This window comes from Larimichthys crocea, chromosome XIII (genome assembly GCF_000972845.2).
Source record: "Larimichthys crocea isolate SSNF chromosome XIII, L_crocea_2.0, whole genome shotgun sequence".
In the NCBI taxonomy this organism is placed as follows: Eukaryota; Metazoa; Chordata; class Actinopteri; family Sciaenidae; genus Larimichthys; species Larimichthys crocea.
In genome coordinates, this window is record NC_040023.1 from 41,762,108 (window position 1) to 41,783,842 (window position 21,735).

At 41.8% G+C, this 21,735-nt stretch overlaps 3 protein-coding genes and 1 non-coding gene across 8 annotated transcripts; 3 read left to right on the plus strand and 1 right to left on the minus strand.

The window, feature by feature from the left end:
* The first annotated feature begins 528 nt into the window (after positions 1-528).
* Positions 529-5,536, plus strand: lrrc71 (leucine rich repeat containing 71). Of its 3 annotated transcripts, none has more exons than XM_019264214.2 (17): positions 529-735; positions 1,391-1,429; positions 1,507-1,641; positions 1,988-2,095; positions 2,252-2,327; positions 2,431-2,505; positions 2,715-2,783; positions 2,879-3,038; positions 3,120-3,203; positions 3,346-3,420; positions 3,545-3,652; positions 3,741-3,804; positions 3,909-3,979; positions 4,070-4,096; positions 4,187-4,295; positions 4,721-4,812; positions 5,342-5,536. In XM_019264214.2, the coding sequence occupies exons 1-17, from the start codon at positions 666-668 to the stop codon at positions 5,465-5,467; spliced, it is 1,488 nt and encodes a 495-aa protein (XP_019119759.1). In that variant the 5' UTR covers positions 529-665; the 3' UTR covers positions 5,468-5,536. The 3 variants fall into 3 exon arrangements, with proteins under 3 accessions (XP_019119759.1, XP_019119760.1, XP_010741822.2); XM_019264215.2 differs by having other exon boundaries at positions 530-735; positions 1,328-1,429; positions 4,184-4,295; XM_010743520.3 differs by having other exon boundaries at positions 530-735; positions 4,184-4,295.
* A 1,298-nt stretch (positions 5,537-6,834) lies between these two features.
* Positions 6,835-9,278, plus strand: rps27.1 (ribosomal protein S27, isoform 1). The gene is made up of 4 exons (XM_010743521.3): positions 6,835-6,965; positions 7,616-7,724; positions 7,851-7,961; positions 9,058-9,278. Exons 1-4 carry the CDS (start codon positions 6,960-6,962, stop codon positions 9,084-9,086), a joined length of 255 nt encoding a protein of 84 aa, XP_010741823.1. The 5' UTR covers positions 6,835-6,959; the 3' UTR covers positions 9,087-9,278.
* On the plus strand, positions 8,633-8,762 carry LOC113747530 (small nucleolar RNA SNORA35). The gene has a single exon (XR_003463687.1). It is a non-coding gene; the product is annotated as a small nucleolar RNA SNORA35 (small nucleolar RNA).
* On the minus strand, positions 9,161-20,513 carry LOC104929092 (small conductance calcium-activated potassium channel protein 1). Of its 3 annotated transcripts, none has more exons than XM_027287335.1 (10): positions 18,679-20,513; positions 17,460-18,330; positions 16,846-16,941; positions 13,643-13,942; positions 12,905-13,026; positions 12,313-12,454; positions 12,125-12,235; positions 11,534-11,661; positions 10,367-10,436; positions 9,161-10,219 (listed from the first exon to the last, which is right to left on the minus strand). In XM_027287335.1, the coding sequence occupies exons 2-10, from the start codon at positions 18,294-18,296 to the stop codon at positions 9,992-9,994; spliced, it is 2,034 nt and encodes a 677-aa protein (XP_027143136.1). In that variant the 5' UTR covers positions 18,297-18,330; positions 18,679-20,513; the 3' UTR covers positions 9,161-9,991. The 3 variants fall into 3 exon arrangements, with proteins under 3 accessions (XP_027143136.1, XP_027143134.1, XP_027143135.1); XM_027287333.1 differs by having other exon boundaries at positions 10,358-10,436; XM_027287334.1 differs by lacking the exon at positions 18,679-20,513 and having other exon boundaries at positions 10,358-10,436; positions 17,460-18,464.
* Between the last annotated feature and the right edge of the window lie 1,222 nt (positions 20,514-21,735).

Below are 21,735 nucleotides of genomic sequence, written 5' to 3' on the forward strand. Positions count from 1 at the left end.
TTGATGGAAAAAACTGGAGATGGACTGCACTTCAGAGAGGATAATTTATCACAGCAGCTATTAATCTCCCAATGAATGCAGCTCAAACACCTTTTGAGGATTTATGTGAAAATACTAAAGGGAGTTGGAGCAAGTTATATTCATATCTTTTCATATTGCAGGCAAGTGATTTCTCCTCCGTTGAAAGTTTGAGCAGGGAAAATAATTTGACTTGATTTCAGATGGTGCAAACATTCTCATTCAGACCAGAGTCAACATCATCGTGGATTTAAAATTAAAAGTTATTCAGGAAATTTGTATTTTCTTAGTTTTGGCAGCTCATGATCAACTCTCGCGATATCACGTCAGTTGGATATTAAATGAGTTAAATGGCAGGCCACTGTTCCCAGCACTGGTAGTAACACAAATACCAGTCAAAGTGCTTGAATATTTTCTTTTTTAAAAAAAAGGATAGATGAAAACATTTTGTAATATACCAAGAGCCAAAGGAGGTACCTTGCCACAAGTCTCGCGAGAAGCTCACGTTGGCCTGAGAATTGGTTACTATGGTAACGCCAGTGACGCCCAGTGGGGTTCATTTAGTGAGCAAACAGCATAACGGCGTTAGCGTGCTTATTTTACGTGATTTAACGAGCTTTACCTCGACTTGAAGACGCAACACGACAATGACGAGAAAGAAAAACAAAGACAAAGCAGACAGTGCGAGTGCTGAGGACGAGAGCGCGAAAAACACAGGTCAGATGGCGTCAGTGTTAGCCAGCTAGCCCCTTCCCTAAAGCTGTCACTTCTAAAACTGTTATTAGATTTTTAATAATAAAATAATGATGCAAAAGTAGCACTCTGTTATTATTTGTATCACTTGCCCTTTCTCTAACTAAAGTATTACACCATAAAAGCACTCCATTGTGAGTAAAACTCATACAGCATTCATATTTTACTTAAAAGTGTGAGCAGCAAAATGTCCTGACGGTATCAAAGTTAAGAGAGTTATACTGTAGTAGAGTAGAAAGTACAATATGAAATGTAGTGAAGTAGAATAATAAAGTAGCATAAAATAGAAATACTATAGTAAATGTACTCTACTCCAACTCTGGTAATAAGTAGTAGTTTTATTTGTGGTTTGGTTTCATTCACACATTCAGTGGCTTTCCTCACATCCTTGTCACAGCAGATGTACTGTAACTGTCCGTATGCTGTGCAGATGGCGGGGAAACAGGAAAAGACTGGATTGCATCTTAATAGATGTCAGCGATGAAATGCTCTCAGTCACTATTTATAATACGACACGACATGTACTCACTTTCACTTTTCTACTTGAACTGTCCAGTCGGTTGATGTAAAGAGAAGATGCTCAGTGGATTCAAACTCTTGGCCTGTCTGTTGTTTTCAGGACAGACTCCAACTGAAAACTTGCCTGCTCAGGACTTTGGTAAGTAACATTATCAGGCTGTCTTTGCTGACAGAGTTTTATGATCAATACTTTTAAAAAAAAACACTCTCCCACAGATGAATATCAGTGCTCGGGCAATGTGGAGATTGACTTCCCTGGGCTTTGTGCTCTTCTGGACATGAAGAATATCCCAGCTGTCTGCACCAAGCAACCGGCCTCACTCACCACTGAAACTGAAGAAGAGGACACGGGTAAACAAGAGCTGCTCCAGATGTGAACAGCTTTGCAATGACAAAGGGACAGACAGACAGACAGACAGACACGCTAATATCTAGTTTTATCGTGTATAAGTTAATTTATCAATGGCAGGGCTTCACTGAAACAGATATAAGTGGATGTTAGATAAACCAGCATTGATATTTTTCTGTACTGACTATAGTTTTGTAGGTACTGTACAACATAAAGACACCTGAATGAAACAAAATCTGAAGATCTAAGGATTTTCTTTACTGTGCTGTATAGATCATTATATAGGAAGTTTGAATGTGCAGTAATTGTTTTTTTATAAACTTATAATTATCATAATTGTACCTTTAGATGACAACAAGTCACTGATAGATGACTCATCTGTCTGGCCTAAGGCGTGCCTCCAAGTGGAGCTGGAGAGTGAAGACCCCCTCAGTGCCAAGAACCTGAAAATTTCTGGTGAGATCAAATGTTTTAAACCATATTGTGTTTTTTCCCCCTCTTTATAAATTCTCATTTTGACACCCTGAATAGTCTGAAACTAACAATGCCTTGCTGTAGTTAATGACGTTCCGTATTTCTGCTGGAAACATAATCTGTTTTTCACAAACGCAGGATGGAGGGTAGATGAGCAGATTGTCAGAGTGCTACAGAAGATGCTCCTCTCCTTGAGCAAGCTACAGAGCCTTCAGTGAGTAAATGAGCTGACGGGGAGGGCGCACTCTTGTTACAGGGTTACAGCTGTCGCTGTTTTGTTCTTGTTTGTTTGTGTAATCTTGTCCACTGTGTTGCAGCTTTTGGCAAGCAGGACTCACTGATCAAATGCTAATCTCCCTCTTGAACACAATATCACTGTGTTCCAACCTCAGGTGTGTGGATTCGGCTGTCATTCACACTTTGTTTTGTAGCTCCTGGCATTACAGTGGCTCTAATTTTTTCTGTGTTGGAGGCTGGGAAGCTAAATATGAGTCAGAAAATGTTGTAGAGTTGAAGAGGCAAGTCTATCTCAGGATGTTGGACAACATCAGTCAAACACAAAGGGTTACTGATCCTCCCCCTCCTCTTTGTTTTACATTAGAGCTGTGACATTGGAGGGCAACCCTCTTCCAGAGAGGAGCTACCACCTCCTTCTCTCTGAAGACAGCATGTGAGTCACCAAACTGGCTCAATTAAACATTGATTTACATTTACACACAAACAGGAGCACAAACATGCCTGACTCATGTTGTTTCTTTGGTCCAGCCTCACTCACCTGTCCCTGAGAAACAATCGCATAGGGAATGAGGGCGCTCGTCTAATTGGGTCGGCTCTCTCAACTACCAGATCTGCCAACAAGAACCTCTTGTCACTCAACCTGGCATTCAATTGTATTGGTGATGAAGGTGCTGCGCATATCGCAAAGGTATAACCCAGAAGTGAATCTATATTATACGATCCCCTGATGACCGCTGAGATCTTGTCCTCATCCTGTTTTGTCTCTCAGGGCCTGCGGTTCAATTGTGCCTTGCTCTTTCTCTCGCTGTCCAACAATCAGATTGGAGACTCGGGAGCTGGTCATCTGGCTGCGGTATCCATTTACATGAAAGACTCTAACCTGGGAGATAATGCATTTAAATCAGTCGTTAAGTTGTTTTAAATTATATTCTGCTTATTGCGTTGTGTTATGTAATTTAATAAGCCTGCGCCCCTTAACCACTTCCATTTTTCAGACACTTGCCGAGTTTGCTCTAACCCATGAAGAAGTCGTAGAGAGGAGAAAGCTGCTCCTGGAAAGAACACAAGATGTAAGTGCAGCAATGTCTAACATTGATACTCACCCTATTTTAAAATGCATACAAATCCTAAACATGAATGTGTCCTCTTCAGATTTAAGCACATTTTGGATTCATTCGCTCTGTCATCTTTCAGTCATCTTTGAGGGTCAGTTCTGACCAGTCGTCTGTTGGCCAACTTCCCTCAGTACCCAGCAGCACTTCACTGAGCACAAGCAAAGGGGAGAACAAAGCCAAAAAGAAGGTAACATGAAGTGAAGCTGTGGTGTTCTTCAAAAACTTCCGTGGCATCTGTGGTTTGTAAAGTAATCTTGAGATCTTTTAACTTGCAGGAAGCATCGAAAAAAGAAGAGAAACCAGCTGCCAACAAAGAGAACCCAAAGTCTAACAAGAAATGTAACTGCTTTTGTCAAAGATAAACACTTGTTCTGCTCTGTTCTTGCTCTCTGACAGCAGCCGTGGCTTTCTTTTCATTGTTGTCTGTTTTAAATCTTCCATAGCTCCTGATATAAAGGTGCCTCAGAGTAAAGGCGGCAAGCAGGGGAGCAAAGAGAAACTAACAGCACAGGAGGTACCGGAGACATGCTTTCTGAGCCTGGTTGCCATATGTGCAGTATGCAGCTTATTATAATTTAGTTTGACTTTGTTTTTTTTTCTGCAGGATAAACCAACGACTGCCCTGAATGAGGTTTGTTTTTGTTTTTGTTCTCAGTGGTGAATTTGATTTCAATATAAGCTGACATGCACTTCCTTACAATCTCTCCCTCTCCACCAGCAGGTAGAGGCGGTGGAGATAGTGAACCCCCTGCTGGACCGACTGGTGCAGTACAGGGACGGTGAGCTTATTCTGCCTGGAAACACGACTCTCAGCTCCCTCAACCTGGAAGGTTAGTGACTGTGGTGTGTTTATCTCAGCTTGACAGGAAAATAAATAAATAAGGAAACCTTTCACCTCAAGGTGTTTCCAGCACAAGCGTGCTTATGTTTGATAGCAGGAATATTTTCATTAATGCTGAACATCAATTTTGTTGCAAATTTATATTAAATTAAATTATTCACTTTCCGTTTAGAGATGTTCTCCATATATTAACTTTTTTATATAAAAAAAGATACACTGGAAGTTATAAATAGGTTTATTATTTACAGGTCACGTTAGATTAATGAAATCATCATCTTTCCATTTATTCTGTACAAGCTGGTCGCTAATTAGCAGCTCCTTCCCTCGGGCTGAGCGCAGGAGAAATGATGAAAATTTGTAAAGACCTTTGAAGATTTAATTAAAATGGTTATCCGTGTGTGTGTGATTGTGTAGGAAACAAAATTACAGAGAAGTCGCTGCCTCTGTTCCTGACGTCACTAGAGATGCAGGGTGAGGAGGGAGGTCTGCTGCGTCTCTGTCTGCAGGTGGGCTTCACTCACAGTGGACTCAAGCCAAGTGTGTGTGTGTGTGTGTGTGTGTGTATGTGTGTGTGTGTGAAAAATAATTTACAACTACTGTCTTTCTATGTGTGTACTTTTAATTGGTTTAACAGTTTGAATTTAAATAATAATTCTGGTTTACTACAACTTATTAAATAGCTTTGGACATCATTTTGATGCTCATCATCTTAATTGCTGAACTCTAGGAATGTGGTGATGTTGGTTCGAGTACACTTGAGCTCCTTTTATATATTATCTATTATATATTATCTGCTTTTTTTGCACCAGAATCATTTTAATTCCGCTTCATGGTATGGTACATTTCACCGGACGGTAAATATTTAAGCTTGTTTGACTATTTTAATTACATTAGTTGAAATGTTAGTTTAGGCTCTCTCCGTATGAGTGACTTTGCATAAAAACAGAATTTCAATGATATGCACAGAGCTGATTATCAGTTGCAGAGAAACATGCAGATGAATTGTCTGAGGATGATTTCTTATCTCTCTTTCAGAGAAACCTCTTCTCACCAGACTGTGAGCTTTATGTGAAGATAAAGGAACTGATGGCGCTCAGAGATGCACTCAACAAAAACACATCTGAACAGACAGAAGAGGAGGGACAGGGGGCACAGTGCTGAGAGAGCTGACATCAACTTCTACACAATTTTAATATATGCCAATAAATATACATGAATATATATTGTCTCTGCTGTGGTTTTGTAACACACAAGCTCAACAAATGGAAGTATTAACAGCAACAGCTTTGTGGTACATAAAAAGATGCTGAACAAGAGGACAGTGTGGTACATTAAAATCCAGATGCTTTGCATAGGACAGCTCATCATAACCGTGTTTACAGATCCATTTTACTGCTTTGTTTTGCTCACGGTCAGAATTTACCACCAAGGACAAAGACTGAGAACAGACGTAATATAGATGAACCATCTCTATCATATCTCACACTTGTTAGCCAGTGTAGGGTAGAACTTGCTGATTTATTTACCACAAACTTCACCAGTTTTTGAAATTTGGCTGGTGTCTGTGTCAAAGTTAGTCTTTTCTGTATGAAATAGTCTCTTTCTGTTTTCACACGTTCTTCTTGCAAAGCGAAGAAAGCCTGATTGGCTTTGGACTTTATTTGTCTGTTTCAGGCTACTGAAGTCTAATATTAGCTTCAGGTGTAGAAATTATTTATTCACAGAAATATAGATTTTGTTTTGGGGTTTTTTTTGCCAAGAGAAAGAATTAAAGGTCCAGTGTGTATGATTTAATAGTATCTAGTGGTGTAATTGCTGCATTGCAATCTCCTTACACCCCCCACGCCTACCTAGTGTAAAGGAGAAACAACACTTAAAAGGCCTTGTGTAGAGTCACTATTTAGTCTCCTGTGGGCTACAGTACAAACATGGTGTTTCTACATGGCAGCCTCCATGGAAGAGGACCCACTGTAGATATAAAAGGATCATTTTGAAGTATTAAAAAAAATCTTATTTTCAGGCGATTATACATGCATGAAAACATAGTTATATAGATTATATTCCATGTCTGTCTTATTATGAAAATAGAGGCCCCAGATCTTACACACTGGCCGTTTCAATTGGAACAGAAGAGAGACTCATCAGCCATGAGCCTAAGGTACCAATAGGGGGCCTCACAGGAAATGAAATAATGAACTCTCTATTCTTCCACTGTTCAGTTTTTTTTCATATAATTAAATAAAAATACACTCTTGACAGTGTAATAATTGGAAGAATGATCATGCATTTTGTGATTTGTGACCGCCATAATAACACGGTGGGGAGATACCTTAGTTTTAGTACACTTTAATATTTTAAATGTATGGTGTGTTTCTTATTTGCACTTTTCATAGAAAGAGCGTTGTATATATATATATATTTTTTTTTGTCAAAACAGTCACTGTCATTGGTCATATTAACGTTTAAGGTTAAAATATGTAAATGTTCGCTTGGTGGCGGGAGCAGGAGCAGGGTGGAGTTTGGACCTCACCAATATGGCCGACAACTCGTGTAATACTCGTCACATCCGGCCCGTGCTCAAGAGGAACAACCGATATGAACCCCTCGCTTCCGGTAATGCCTCCTTTTCGGCAGCGGCTATTTCCTCGCCAACATGCCAGTGAGTATCCGCAGGCCGCCACAAAATGACATTTATAGTATTTAATGGAGTGCTAGAGAGCCGAGCAGCGGCTCAATGTTTTCGTAAGAAATTAGCGTTTCGACTGGTGTCGGTTTCAGGTGGTTTGGTTGTGTCCGGGCTCCGGGCTGACACAGATAATTGTGCACATTTGAGCGCATTGCGAGCGCATTGTGACACAAGATGGCTGCGCACACACCGCAAACATGGAGCCAGTTGAACGGTGGATGTGAGCGGGCTGAAAACTCCGAAAAACCAACATTAGCAGTCGTTATTTCATCTTAAATAATGTTGTTGGATTAATGACGGACATATTATCCCAAATATTTGAAGAATCTCCCGCGATTGATTAAAAATGCGTAGCCTTCGTTACCTAACCCAAGACACGTAGGCCTGGCGTGAAGCCTTCACGTTAGCTTTCGTTTAGCAGCGCAAAATAATGTCAGCACCACAGTTAACCGGAGTTTTTAGGACAACTTATATATTTAAACGACCACATTTACTTGAATAGCACGTGTTTTTATTAGTAATGGACGTTTTAACTGCCTGTAAATGTCTTTATCGCAGAGACATTTTCCTGGGTTGGTTCACTAACGTGGTGATTAATTTTTAAAAAAATTTTTTTAATGCAGCTCGCAAAAGACTTGTTGCACCCATCCCCTGAGGAGGAGAAGAGGAGGCACAAGAAGAAGCGTCTTGTTCAGAGTCCCAACTCTTACTTCATGGATGTGAAATGTCCAGGTACTTCTTTTTTTTTTTTTTCTTCTCTCCTAATACACAGATCAGTACTGTCATTCAGCACAGACGGTATGAATCCCTCTGTTTACACAATAGTGATGTTGGGTTTTCTTTTTTTTCCTCCCTCAGGATGCTACAAGATCACGACAGTGTTCAGCCACGCTCAGACAGTCGTGCTGTGTGTTGGCTGTTCAACAGTCCTGTGTCAGCCCACTGGAGGCAAAGCACGTCTCACAGAGGGTCAGTATTAATCTACCAAATACAGTTCAACTGTAAGGCTCTCCTACTGGTGGATTTGAAGTCGAATGTATTCGAGCTGGCCCAATATTCTCATTTCAAGTGTCTCGACAGGCCTTTGCTGTTGCGTATGGCCACCGTTTTTATGCTGAAATGTGGCGTGTAGAATCCACAAATGTGTGCAGCCTTTTAATTTATGCAAGCTTTTCGAAGGGATTTCTTCAACAGCAACAAAAACCAAAAGTGTACAGTGACATTTCAATGTCTTAATTTGACTTTCACAAATCAACAGATTATCTTCAAAGTTCTCCACACTAGACTAACTAATAAATAACCGATGATCATCCACGGTCCTTCCCACTGAGGGCTCACATGAAATGGTTAGACTGAATGTAGTTAGTGTGAAATTATTCTTTTTTTGCCTTATCTACACAGGACTGAAAATTATAGGACTTTAGAGCTTTATGGTTTATGTTATGAATTGGCTGCTGTGAGAAGTGTGTGTAGAACTGTGAGTTACAAGTGAGAGGCAAAATATTTTGAAATAATTAAATATCCAGTCACTTATCTTAGAGTTTAAATTGACGTGTTTATTCAGCTTGTGTTTCAGACCCTGAAAATGGGTTATGTGTGCATGAGTTGTGTCCACATGTGACACATTTTGAAGTTTTTAGCCGCACTGCCAAGTGACTGGACTTCCTCTATCGTGGTCTTCCAATCTCATTCCAGTGCCAGATCAACCTCAGTTTGCAGAAGGGTTGAGCTAGACCACTGGCTCCCCCCTTTCGAAGGCTGAGAACAAATAGGTCCTACATTTACTGTAAAGTACAACTCCAATACTGCTGCTGTAGTTTTTAGTCCATAATTGAATTTAGCCAGTTTGCTGTCAGCTTCCTTTAAGCCTGATGTTGCATCAGTGTCTTCTCTCTGCACAATTAATGTAAAGGGAAGAGATGACCTAATCAGTCACATGATGGAAACCGACTCCTGTATCAGCGCTGTGTCGGACAATAGTAGTGTGCACCGCCTGCATTATTTCTGTACTGTAAGGCTTGTGTTTTGTTAGCATCAGTCTGACTGTCATTGTCTCCTCTGGCAGGGTGCTCATTCAGGAGGAAGCAGCACTAGCTGTTCTCCCCGGAGCTGAAGGGGAGAGGAGGGGATGGACCGGTTGATATCAGCGTACCCAGCGGTCTGATCTGAGACCTGAAGACGGACTGGGCAGCAAATGGATTTGCACTGTTTACGTCGTCAGATCGGTTGTTGCTGTAACTCCACCCTCCAACCCTGTCTCTCTTAATAAAATATTGTTTTGGCTAATGGAATGGTTGGTGTGTGGTTATTTTCCTCTTATCAAGAAATGGTTTGAATTAACTATAAAACACAAAGGCAGTTTTACATTTTTATTAGAAGGTACTACAGGTTATCTTAACAATTCAGTAAGATTACATATTTATATTAGTATACCAAACTGTATTAAATTATGTTTATCAGAAAAATGCACCATTTGCAGGTAAAGCTACTCACTGACATGGGAATGATCAGGCTTATTTTCTGATTGAGATAATGTATTAAAGTGCAATGACTGTTATTCATTTTCTCTATTAATCAGTTGGCCTATAAAACATCAGGAAACAAATTACCATCTCCACATCTTGGAAAATGAGTTTTTATCTGTCAAAAATACTCAATTTAGGGGAAAGTAAATCAAATATCTGGTTAATAATTGGAACTGGTTTAAAAATTCAGTTTTTGTCAAAGGTTACCAATTTATGTTCTCTGTTCTGACATTGATAATGTTCATTTTCCTGTCACTCCAGGAGAAAAGGAAAACTCATAAGTAAATAAAAACTAATGTACACATTTTGGTTTCTGCTACAGAAAATGGTGCCACCTACAATATACCTCTGTACAGCCTGTTAACATCTATCCACCCCTGTAAGAAAAAGTATCCCAACATAATTTTAGCTGCGTTATAGGTAGATAACTCCTCCAGGAGCACCTGAGAGCTTTTACTTCTCCATCGCCTCCCTCTACCTGTCTACACTCGCACTGGCAGTCTCTGTCTTCACCTCCCTCTCCCTGAGCAAGTGGCGGATGGAGGAGTTCTGCGTGGACAGGGTGCTGGACAGGAGCGGCATCAGGCTCCTGAAGCCCTCCCTCAGCTCCTCCACGTGTTTCTCCAGGCTGTGGATGTGTGAATCCAGCTCCCCCCTGCAGCCCTGCACCTCCGACAGCACATCATACATCATGCTCTGCATCTGCATTGGGGGTTGATGTCCGCGGCGGTGCATGTAGGTCCATGTAGAAGAAGAGAGAGAAAAGGCATCATGGCATATTAGATGCTAGTTTATTGGGGTTTTGACTGTATGTGTTATAGAAATGATGTGTTCACTTGCCTCTCTCACCTTGCAGAGGTCTACAAGTGAGCTACCTTGGTCTGCAAGTATCCGCTTCTCCATCTTCACTTTCCGAAGCCTGAGGGCACAGTTATTTAGTTTAAGGTGCTACAGCAAGTTATGTATGACATCACTACTGCTGCAATATTTGAAAAGTGTTTTTGTAGGGACTTCCTTGCTTGTGGGGTCATTCCAATAAAAGCTGTTCACAGTATTCTCCATAGTATGTATTATCAGGACATTAAAATGTAATTTTTCAAATTTTGACGAACCAGTTTACTGTTATCTACATTGTATTTGGCAAAGTGCTGAATTAAAGGTCCAGTGTGTCAGATTTAGGGGTCTCTAATTTACAGAATATGGCAGAAATGGACTATAATATTAATAATGCGTTGACATTGGTGTATAAACACCTGAAAATAAGAGTCTTTTTTTGTTTTTGTTGCCTTACAATAATAAGGTATGTGCAGACCCAGCGGGTCCTCTTGTATGGAGTCCGCCATGTTTCTACAGTAACCCATAATGGACAAACTTAGCACTGACTCTGAGTAAGGCCTTTTCGTGGCCACTATAGTTTCTCCTTCATGCTAAGAAGGGGAGGGTGACACGAGGGATTACAATCAGCAACTACACTGTTAGATGCCACTAAATACTATACACTGGTCCCCTAATGCAAGTCTATGTAACATTTACAGGATAATAGTGAATGCTGATATGCAAAGCAAACACTAGCCACCATAAGCTACTGGTATCTCTCACGAGTTACACAATCCGACTTTAATTTCAAGAGGCAAATTCATCAAAACCTCAAAATATAAAACAATGTATGCATACCATACCACTGCAGGGGGAGGTGAACTTAATGATGTGGGTAAACTGACCTTTTAAAGGTGCTGGTGATTAAATGTCATGGCTTAACTGCCAAGTTTGAAAAATAAAGTACATTTAGTAATTTCCTGCTGAAAATAGATATTAGTGCAGATGATAATGTTTGAACAGATCAATGGAAATCATAAATCAATCAAATATCACTTAGAAAGAGAATGGAGTGTTTTAAATTTTCATATTTGTTTAAAATAAACGTGTTAAGTCATGCATTGATTGACAAATATTGTTATTCGAGCACGATCATAGCAAACAAAGTGAAAGGCTGGAGCTGTTTATGTGAAGTCTTACTGGTGGATGGCCAGGAGCAGCTTCCGCTGGTGCATGCGGACTCTGGTGTGGTGTCTTTCTCTTGACAGCTTAGTGTGTTTGTAGATAAGCCAAGTTTCTCTCAGCACATTCGCTGCAGCAATTTTTGTCTAGTGAAAGGACACAGAGTTATTTTATGTTTGAGCACATAAGCTAAAAGCACTGTTATTTACTGCAACAGTTATTCTGTCTCATATTAACCTTTCAAAGCTAAAATAAGTGAAAAAACGTATGCTTGTGGGGTGAGATAATTAACATTAACAATAATTTTGCTGCTTTCCAATTAAATTCTCTTCTTTTCTAAAAACAAATGTCAAAAACTGACAACAGAACAAAGAAATGCAGATCCCTGCAGTATGAAGAAAACAAACTACTGGATTCTACTGAAGCATGGTAAACTTGTTTAACCCCACATGCAGCTTTTTACTTGTCCTGTGAATATTCTGATGCCAGCGCCCAATAAAAAGCAAGTAAAGAGGTGTATAATACTATAACAATTTGCAGAGGTCTTTGCAGAATCTTTTATTATTAACCCCCATATGTAAAATAAAAGTCACAGATATTGGTATTTACCCTCTTGGAGATGTGGGAGTCCATCATGAAGTTGTGAACGTGTTTCTCTGCTCTGGTCAACTCCAGCTTCCTAGCAACAACCGCCACCACCAGCACCGTACAGCCCGCTCCCTGTGAGAGTCGCAATTTTTATGTTCAGAATCTGAACTGATCTGACAGGTAGAGGAAACTATCAACCCAAGTCTCACCATTATCCCAGTGAGGAGGCAGATGCTACGACCACAGTAGGTGTGAGGCACCACGTCTCCGTAACCGATGGACAAGAAGGTGACAGAGACCATCCACAAGGCCTCCATGTAGTTGCTGCTCAGGTCTCTGTGGTTGTGGTGTCTGCAGGAATGTATAGCCAGCAGATAAAACGTTTTAATATTGATGCCTTCTCATTTTGGTTCATCATAATATTTTTAGGTAGCTTATTATTTGCCTTTGTCTGATCTTAAATGCTGCTTCACTGAGCTGATCTGGCTGCTGTAGCTGAATAATGAATTTCTACTTGACTTTCACATTATTAGTGATTTTTCTTTCTTTCCCCGCTCCTACTTTATATTCCATTTTATCCAATAGAACACAGATATTCCTCAATGAAATGAACATCAGATGATATTTGATCTAGTCAGTGTCATCCATCCACAGCAGAGTGAAAACTGAATTTGTTGCTGCAGTCAAAACATTAAAGCATTACTGTATATCTGCAAATATATGGGTGATAATTAAATATTAAATATATGCCTTGAGCACACTACTATAGATTCAGCAGCAGACCAACATATCATCACTTACCTCTCACAAACATGTAAGCCCCACGCTGCGACAATCCACAGAGACACGCTGAAAATCATCAGCACAGTCCCTGGGTAGGTGGTCATTAGTGTTTTCCCCACAAACCGGGTGTTGAAGTGTATCTGCAGATCACAGACGAGATGCATTTACGTCATAATTTTGACAGTAGGTACAATACATAGTACACAGACTATTTAGGATAGCACCTGTCAGATTATGATTATATAATGCACGAGAGATGAGGGATAAGAAAACTTGTTCTCAATCTGGCTTGATACACGGACAGTGGGTTTGGCATTGCAGTGGGGAGACAAAGGTCATTTTCTTCACTCTTAGCGTTCATAAGTGAAGGGATTACCGAGTGGATATTATCAACTGTGGACACACAGCAGACAAGCAAGGGAGAGCTAGCGAGGGATGTAATCAGCATGTGAAACCACTGGGATTCATGGGACTGTGATAGTCACACCTCAAGCTTCACACCTCTACAGACCTCTCGGCCCACCTAGACAAGACATAAACAGATGTGCATGAAGTGTTCATAAAGGAAAACCCAGCCCAAATGACCAAAATAAAAACTTTAATATCCCATGAATTATGTCCCTTAGATAATATAAAAAGTCTCACTGTGACTCTTAAATTAAATTTAAAGGTGCCATGATCTCATCACAGTACTATCCAAGCCAGTTCAGCCAAAAGCCAGATTCTGAAGGGGTGACCTCATAGTTGACCTCCCACCTTGTTGAGCGCTCCAATGCTGCGAGATGCGGTGTCAGTGAAAAGGCGGCTGTGCAGCATCATGGCCCGGCCCAGCAGGTAGAGCCTGAGGAACATGGGCAGAGCCAGCATGATTTCCAGCTCTGTCTCTAACGGCGACAGGTGAGACTTGGTGTGCTGTAAGGTCTGCTGGAAGTACGTCAGCAGACCCATTGGATAGGGATGAATGGCTGCCGCAGCCACCTCCAGGGCTACCAGAGCTACGCGGTCAGTTGTCAAGGCAATCCGCCAATCCTCTGCGCCAATGTCGTGAACGTAGAGCTGCCGGAGAGGTGGGAAGAAATGATTCACTGCTTTTATACATCTTATTCTGCCATCAGGGTTAGCTAGTGTTGGGGAGTACAAGCGCACATTTAAAAATGAGTGATGTCACTTGAGTCAGCATCAGCTTAAGACTTTTGAAAAAGCACAACTTCTGCAGCCCACTCCTCATCTCCAGGAGCCAAATTTTATTGTTAGTCAAGTTGCATTGTGGGTAATGTAGGCACTGTTCTTTGACAAGGAAGTAGAATGTGTAAAAAAAATACAATAATTCTTCGTTCGTTCGTTCGTTCGTTTTCTTCCGCTTATCCATGTTCGGGTCGCGGGGGCAGCAGCTTCAGCAGGGAGACCCAGACTTCCCTCTCCCCAGCCACTTCTGCCAACTCTCCCAGGGGGACCCCAAGGCGTTCCCAGGCCAGCCGAGAGACGTAGTCCCTCCAGCGTGTCCTGGGTCTTCCCCGGGGCCGCCTCCCGGAGGGACGTGCCCGGAACATCTCACCAGGGAGACGTCCAGGAGGCATCCTCACGAGATGCCCGAGCCACCTCAACTGGTTCCTCTCGATGCGGAGGAGCAGCGGTTCTACTCTGAGCTCCTCGCGGATGGCCGAGCTTCTCACCCTATCTCTAAGGGAGACCCCAGCCACCCTGCGAAGGAAGCTCATTTCGGCCGCTTGTATTCGCGATCTTATTCTTTCGGTCACTACCCAAAGCTCGTGACCATAGGTGAGGGTAGGAACGTAGATCGACTGGTAAATCGAGAGCTTCGCCTTTCGGCTCAGCTCCTTCTTCACCACGACGGACCGGTGCAGAGTCCGCATCACTGCAGAAGCCGCACCGATCCGCCGGTCGATCTCCCGTTCCATCCTTCCCTCACTCGTGAACAAGACCCCGAGATACTTGAACTCCTCCACTTGAGGCAGGATCTCATCCCCGACCTGGAGACTGCACTCCACCCTTTTCCGGCTGAGAACCATGGCCTCGGATTTGGAGGTGCTGATTCTCATCCCAGCCGCTTCACACTCGGCTGCAAACCGCTCCAGAGAGAGCTGAAGGTCACGATCCGATGAAGCCAACAAGACTAGATCGTCCGCAAAAAGCAGCGACCCAATCCTAAGGCCACCGAATCGCAGCCCCTCGACGCCCTGGCTGCGCCTAGAAATCCTGTCCATAAAAGTTATGAACAGAACCGGTGACAAAGGGCAGCCCTGGCGGAGTCCAACTCCCACGGGAAACAGGTCCGACTTACTGCCGGCAATGCGGACCAAGCTCTGGCACCGAGAGTAAAGGGACCGGATAGCCCGTATCAATGGGTCCGGAACCCCATACTCCCGGAGCACCCCCCACAGGACCTCCCGAGGGACACGGTCGAACGCCTTCTCCAGGTCCACAAAACACATGTAGACTGGTTGGGCGAACTCCCATGCACCCTCCAGGGCCGCGCTAAGGGTATAGAGCTGGTCCACAGTTCCACGGCCAGGACGAAAACCACACTGCTCCTCCTGGATCCGAGGTTCGACAATCTTGCGGACCCTCCTCTCCAGGACCCCCGAAAAGACCTTCCCGGGGAGGCTGAGGAGTGTGATCCCCCTATAGTTGGAGCACATCCTCCGGTCCCCCTTTTTGAAGAGGGGAACCACCACCCCGGTCTGCCAGTCCAGAGGCACTGCCCCCGATGTCCACGCGATGTTGCAGAGACGTGTCAACCAAGACAGCCCCACAACATCCAGAGCCTTGAGGAACTCCGGGCGGACCTCATCCACCCCAATACAATAATTCTGTTTTTTAAATTTCCCAACAGTGACTTCAATGCTAACTTATTGGAGCACTCTTTTAAAGGCACTGTCACCTCTAAAAATCTTTCAGACGAAACAGCCTGAGAAGAAAAAATCACTCTTTGGTCGAGCTGCTCACACAGCCATAACCTGTGATGAGTGGTCGTAAGTTGAGTTTGCTGAATTTTAATAGGCTGCAACATAAAAAGGTTGGCGACGGCTGTAGAAACTTCATTTCCTTTCATTGGGATCATTTTCTACGGAAGCCCGAAAAGGCCATACATACATACATTTTATTCCACCCGTTTTCCCGTGATAACGAGATAATTCATTTGAGATCTCGAGAAAACAAAACGATAGTCTAGTGTATTAAATCAAGTGCGCCCGTATTACAGAATGTATGGCAAATGCATGGAGTCCATGATACAGGGTGAGCAAATCTATTACGCCACTGTAAAATCCCTTTGATCCATAATTTCTGACAAAGGTTGATACACTTGATCTCAGGACCATCCTAACTGTTCACTCACTCAGTATAAAGCATATTTACTGTATCATTCTGGAGCAATTCATCCTCAAAGTTCATTATTTTGAATTGAAAAGGGCATTATGTGCAATATTTACTCTACTGTAAAATCCCTTTGATCTATAATTTCTGACAAAGGTTGATACACTTTGGCTAATCCTCACTCCAGTCCTGAGATGAAGTGTACAAACCTTTGTCAGAAATTATGGATCAAAGGGATTTTACAGTGGCGTAATAGGTTTGCTCGGATCATGGACTACATGCATTTGCCATACATTCTGTAATATGGGCGCACTTGATTTAATACACTAGACTATTGTTTTGTTTTCTCGAGATCTCGAATTAATTATCTCGTTATCACGGGAAAATGGAGGAAAATTATCTTGTTATCACGGGAAAACGGGTGGAATAAAATGTATGTATGTATGTATGGCCTTTTAGGGCTTCCGTAATTTTCAGCTCCCTATGTAGTGACTATCAAAAAAAAAAAAAAAAAAAGTAATGTAGAGGAGGTGATAATTAAATTGCTTCTCAGATACACCTCCTTGGAGAACAAAAACCCTTGAAACAAAACCTGATTGTGTGATCATGAGCAGATAAGTTACCTGCACCTCACAGCAGTGGTACGCTATGATGAGGCCCAGCAGGATGATCGTGGAGAGGCTGATGATGGACTTGAGTGCGAGGGAGTAGATGGAGCTCTGTGGGAGACACACACATACACAGATAGGCACACACAAATATGACATCACTGTCAACTGATGACTGTCATTAAAAGCTACAAAAGGCATCAGTGATCCCTGCTGTAACCTTATAATCTAACATACATTACGATAATAATCCATTTGCTTGATAAAAGGAAAATGATCTTAGTTTCACATTTTCCTGCAGTTGGTGGGAGATCAACGCTCATACTGATTTAACCTGAAAGATCAGGTTTGTGGGGAAAAATTTTTACTGAATACAATGAAAGAAAATGACAAATGAAGTGAAATGTATGCTCTATTGCTTTAAATGTGATTTCACGGGCAGTAAAGCTTTGAAAAGTAATGAGCTCTTTCAGAAAAGATAATAACTGCACTTGTGCAGCGTGATTTCTTCTATTTAACAATCCTTTTTTTATGATTTGAAAAACTTTTACAGCCCCGTGATTACATTCACACTTCTCCCAGGATTTCTCAGTGGCTCAGGGTTTGGTCTTCCTTCTTTTCTTTCTGACCTTGCTGTAGATGCTCCAAGAGAGCTCAGTCTCCATCACCATCATCACCACCCCGAATAGCCCCACCACAAGGGCGCAGTCGTTCAGGCGCTGCCTCCTCAAAAATAGAGCCCTCCTGTGGACCAGCCGCCAGCCAATGCTGTGGGTCTTCCAGTAGCTGTCGTCCTTGTCGGATGCCTTGTGTTTTGGGCTGGGCTGAGGACTTGGACTTGGACTTGGACTCGGACTGGGATGCTGGGCTTCTGGCAGCAGGCCTTTGGCCTCAGACAGGTCCTGGTGATACTGAGATGTCTCATTGTGCGACTGCAGGTCGTCGTCTTTGCTGGTGATGATGATCTCTGGGAGACTCTGGCGGTTGTGCATCTCCAAGGAAACGCTGGCTGACTTGCACCGCCCTCTGCCTTCAACATCCCTGACATCTAAGTGTGACCCGCAGGGAGACACTGAGATGTCAATGAAAGAGGTAACTTTCTCCTGGAGTCTGTGAGATGCTGGCTTTTTGGATTTGCACTGGTGATTACGCTGCTTGTGTGCCGGATTTTGTCGACTCCCCCCTGACTTTTTCTCACATTTCTTCTCTTTGCCTTTGTCTCCTCTCCTGTTGGAGCGAGGTGAAGGTGGGACATAGAGGTGGCCGTTGTATAAAGGTGTGGTGGCCATGGCCTGGGTTCTGTCCAGCCACACGGTCTGATTGGCTGATGTTTGGATGTTTTGGTGTATCCCACAGTGAGGAGGACAGGCCTGAGGTGGAGGGACATTCCTGGGTGGCAGGAGGGGGCGATGGTCCTCCACCTCGTCTCCATCCACCGCTGAGTTCATAGAAGGGGAGTGCTCCATGGTGAGATGGTTTATAGGTGGTGATTCACCGGATCTTTTTAAGAGGTTTGAACAGAGTTGAGAGAAAAAACACAATATTAGACAAGGCAATTAAACAGCAGCGTGAAGGAAACTACAGAAAGCTTCAGAGATTAGTAGCTTAGTCATCAGGGACGATTTCCTAAATCTTTCCTACCTGTTCAGTCCACTTTTATTCTTGGCTGTATTCAATTATATGATTTTAAAATGTAAAGAGAAATCAAATAATCAATTGCAAATGTTTGTTTTAATACTAATATTAAGATTTAGATATGAGGATTTATATTAGGTTTTTGTCTAAAACTTAACTGGAGTTTAAGCTAAAAAAAAAAACGTTTTCCATACAGCTTTTTTTCATTCTTACCTTTTCAGTCAGATTTCTCAGTCTGCGACTGCTTTATCTGATAATTCCTGTTTCAGTATTCAATCTTCTTACGGTCCTGTAGGTCACATCGGCTTGAATCACAAAGAGATCCTTCAAATAAAATCCTGCTGCAAATTAGACTCAGCCAAACCACTTTCACTGAGGAGACAATGAAATGAGGTAAACAGTAAAAAAATCCAAAAAACACCACCAATGAGCTCTGAGGTGATCAGATCAAAACATCCCCGCTCTGCATGTATAAACTTTACAGCAATCCATTAGTGGCATCAGCATCACGGAGCCCCTCCCACAGAATCAAGCAGGGGTCATAACCTCCTGCATGTGACGACATATGAGGTAGATATCCATGACATTTTCAGGCATTTATTCCCTTGTTTGGCCGTGTGTTTCCTGCTTTATGATTGTCCACCATTAGGGCTTCTACCTTAAAGCTGGAGAGGCTTAATGACAGCGGAGGCACTGAGTTGCAGATGTTGCCTGGAGCAAAAGCAAAGAATGAGTCATCTGTCAGAGTTTTTTTAGCCAGGATTGACAGATTTCCTGTGTGTGTATGTGTGTGTGTGGGTGTGTGTGCGTGGGGACATCTGCTGACACATGCAGGGTGTACTGGTGTCCAAAATCAGTCTGAAATGATTTTCATAGTCAGACAACAAATGCTATCGAATCACTTTTTATTTGTAATTTCATCAACCAGTGTCATTAATGTCATATAGAGGAACTCCAAACTGGTTATACAAACTAAATCTAAATCAAAAACTAATCATTAAAAGAGAATAATGGTCCTCAATATCAATTCAGCAGATTAGTATTGCAGATTAATCAAGTGAGACAGAGATCTGATACTTATGAGCTTATGAAATATCAAATATGTCAGCCCTTAACCAAACAATATGCACAGATCGGGGTGGAGTATTAAGCATTAAAGTCATCATGACAATGACATTCAGATTTATTTATTTATCTAAATCCGCATGACAGATGGGGCTACAGATAACAGAGCTCCCTCCAAATGGAAAGACCTAAGGAGCAAAGGAGTGGGTGGACCGCATCCGGATAGTAGCAGGATAAAGAAAGGCATTATCTAATCCAAAGACAACATGTATTTAAAGATAGATAGAGGGAGAAGGAGAGTCGTGACTGTGCACAGGTGCGACAGCAAAAACATTAGATCAGACAGTTGTACTTCTTCAGACGTCCCTTCAGATGTAAAATAGATTCATTATGCGAAAAACTACTCTCTGTTCTTCTCTGAGACTTAGCCAGATGCTGCTGTCTGGCTTTTTTGTTTTGATATTCTGCAGGCAGGGAGCTCCCAACTGTCTGTGGCTCAGTGTGTGACTGTCAACATCAAACCCCCTGTGGATGCTATTTGGTAAATATGGATGGTATCTCACATCCTCGCAGTGAACTAGACCCTAAAATAAGACTATTTACTTTGCTGGAATAGAGCAAAGCTGGAAGAAGACTGACTCTGCACTCTGACTCTACAAATATTCTTAAATTATGTTGTTCCGTTAATAAGATGGTGTGAGGATATATGCACATCTGCAAGGATTCAAATTAATTCAAGCCTCCAGTCAAGTGCTTGTAAATCCTGACTGCTGTGGCTGGTATCTAAGTATGTCAATTCATCTTTCCACTGTGGCCGTCAGCCAGCGCGTCTTCAATTTGTCTTTTCTACTGCAAATCAGCTGCTAAGAAAGTGAAATTAAACAGGGGGTATTTTGAGTCCACTAATTGCTGTGGCTGGTAAATGGGAAATCTGCTCCGGGCCCTGCATCTTTAGTGAGTGCCAGTTCATCTTATGGTCCGGACATTAAATGCTTCAGTCTGATCTGTGGAGAGTCCCATTAGGATGCAAACAGAAGTATTTTTTTTGTGTGTTTTTAAGGTCAAAGTTCACAGTTAGAGTTAAAAGTTAGATTAAAAAAACGTGACATATGATTAATTGCTCTTTAGATAAGAAAACTGATTGCCCCTCATGTATTATCTATACATTCACAGTGTTATGTTAAAAGTTATGATTTTGTATGACATACAAAATAATAGAAAAATATACAAATATAACTGTTAATAATTTTTTAGCTGGTGTTGTATAAATGAAGACATTTCCAGCAGCCATCTTTGGATTAGGAGTCAGATTAAATTGTGCAAACAGGATTTTTTCATCCAGATGGAAGAAGAGTCTTAAAGGATTCTGAAAACATCTTCAGGAAAGTGTTACACTCTGTTAAATAACCTTTTGGGGTTTTCAAAGATTGCATGGTGTTTATTTTATTTTTATTTATTTTTTTAGAAAAATGAATATCTCTTAGGTATAGAGCTACAATCATACTTTGAGAACACACACAGCAAGGCACACAGCAGTTCTCCACTATCCACCACCATCACCAAATGTTTTCTGCTATCCTGCTTTCATCAGGTCGGGATTATTTCCAGTTTCCCTACATACAATACAATGATCTGTCATCTGATCGATATATCACCATGGATAACATATACACAAAACATTATAATCAGAACATGCTATTTACAAAATATCAATCACCATAAACAATACAACATTCACAAATACTTCTTCATCTTTGCCCATAATTAGGTTAAAAAATGTTGAACATCCATTTCTCACTATATGTAAACATATATATCATTCAGACTAAGTGTTCATATCAAGTCCATCTGCATTGAATGCAACACATCCACCCAAGAATAACAGTTCCTCATTCATTAATGGGGAACACATGTAGTCCACTAGACTCGATACAGAAATATCTTCAAATCTAATTTCAGGCTACAACTAGGAAATGGTTATCTTAGCTTAGCATAAAGACTTAAAACAGAGGGAAACAACTCGCTTAGCTCAGCTCAAAGATTTCAAAATGCCTCTACCAATCTACCTAATCTACAGATTAGACGCTAATCAACACAAATGAAATCTAGTGTGGGGTCGCTGTGGGGTTGCCAGGTAACCATCATACTCTAGGAAGTCAATGCACCCGGCCAAGAAAATGTCTGACACATAACCTCCCATACACC

Coding starts and splice junctions, on each gene's coding strand:
- lrrc71 (XM_010743520.3), top strand. CDS start 666: ATGACGAGAAAGAAAAACAAAGACAAAGCAGACAGTGCGAGTGCTGAG. Junction 3,039..3,119: donor GTGCTGCGCATATCGCAAAG/GTATAACCCAGA, acceptor TTTGTCTCTCAG/GGCCTGCGGTTCAATTGTGC. Junction 3,421..3,544: donor TCCTGGAAAGAACACAAGAT/GTAAGTGCAGCA, acceptor GTCATCTTTCAG/TCATCTTTGAGGGTCAGTTC.
- rps27.1 (XM_010743521.3), top strand. Junction 7,725..7,850: donor CATGGATGTGAAATGTCCAG/GTACTTCTTTTT, acceptor TTCCTCCCTCAG/GATGCTACAAGATCACGACA. Junction 7,962..9,057: donor CAAAGCACGTCTCACAGAGG/GTCAGTATTAAT, acceptor CTCCTCTGGCAG/GGTGCTCATTCAGGAGGAAG.
- LOC104929092 (XM_027287333.1), bottom strand. CDS start 18,296: ATGGAGCACTCCCCTTCTATGAACTCAGCGGTGGATGGAGACGAGGTG. Junction 13,943..16,845: donor ACCACTGCTGTGAGGTGCAG/GTAACTTATCTG, acceptor CCTCTCCGGCAG/CTCTACGTTCACGACATTGG. Junction 13,027..13,642: donor GCATTGGAGCGCTCAACAAG/GTGGGAGGTCAA, acceptor TGTGATCTGCAG/ATACACTTCAACACCCGGTT.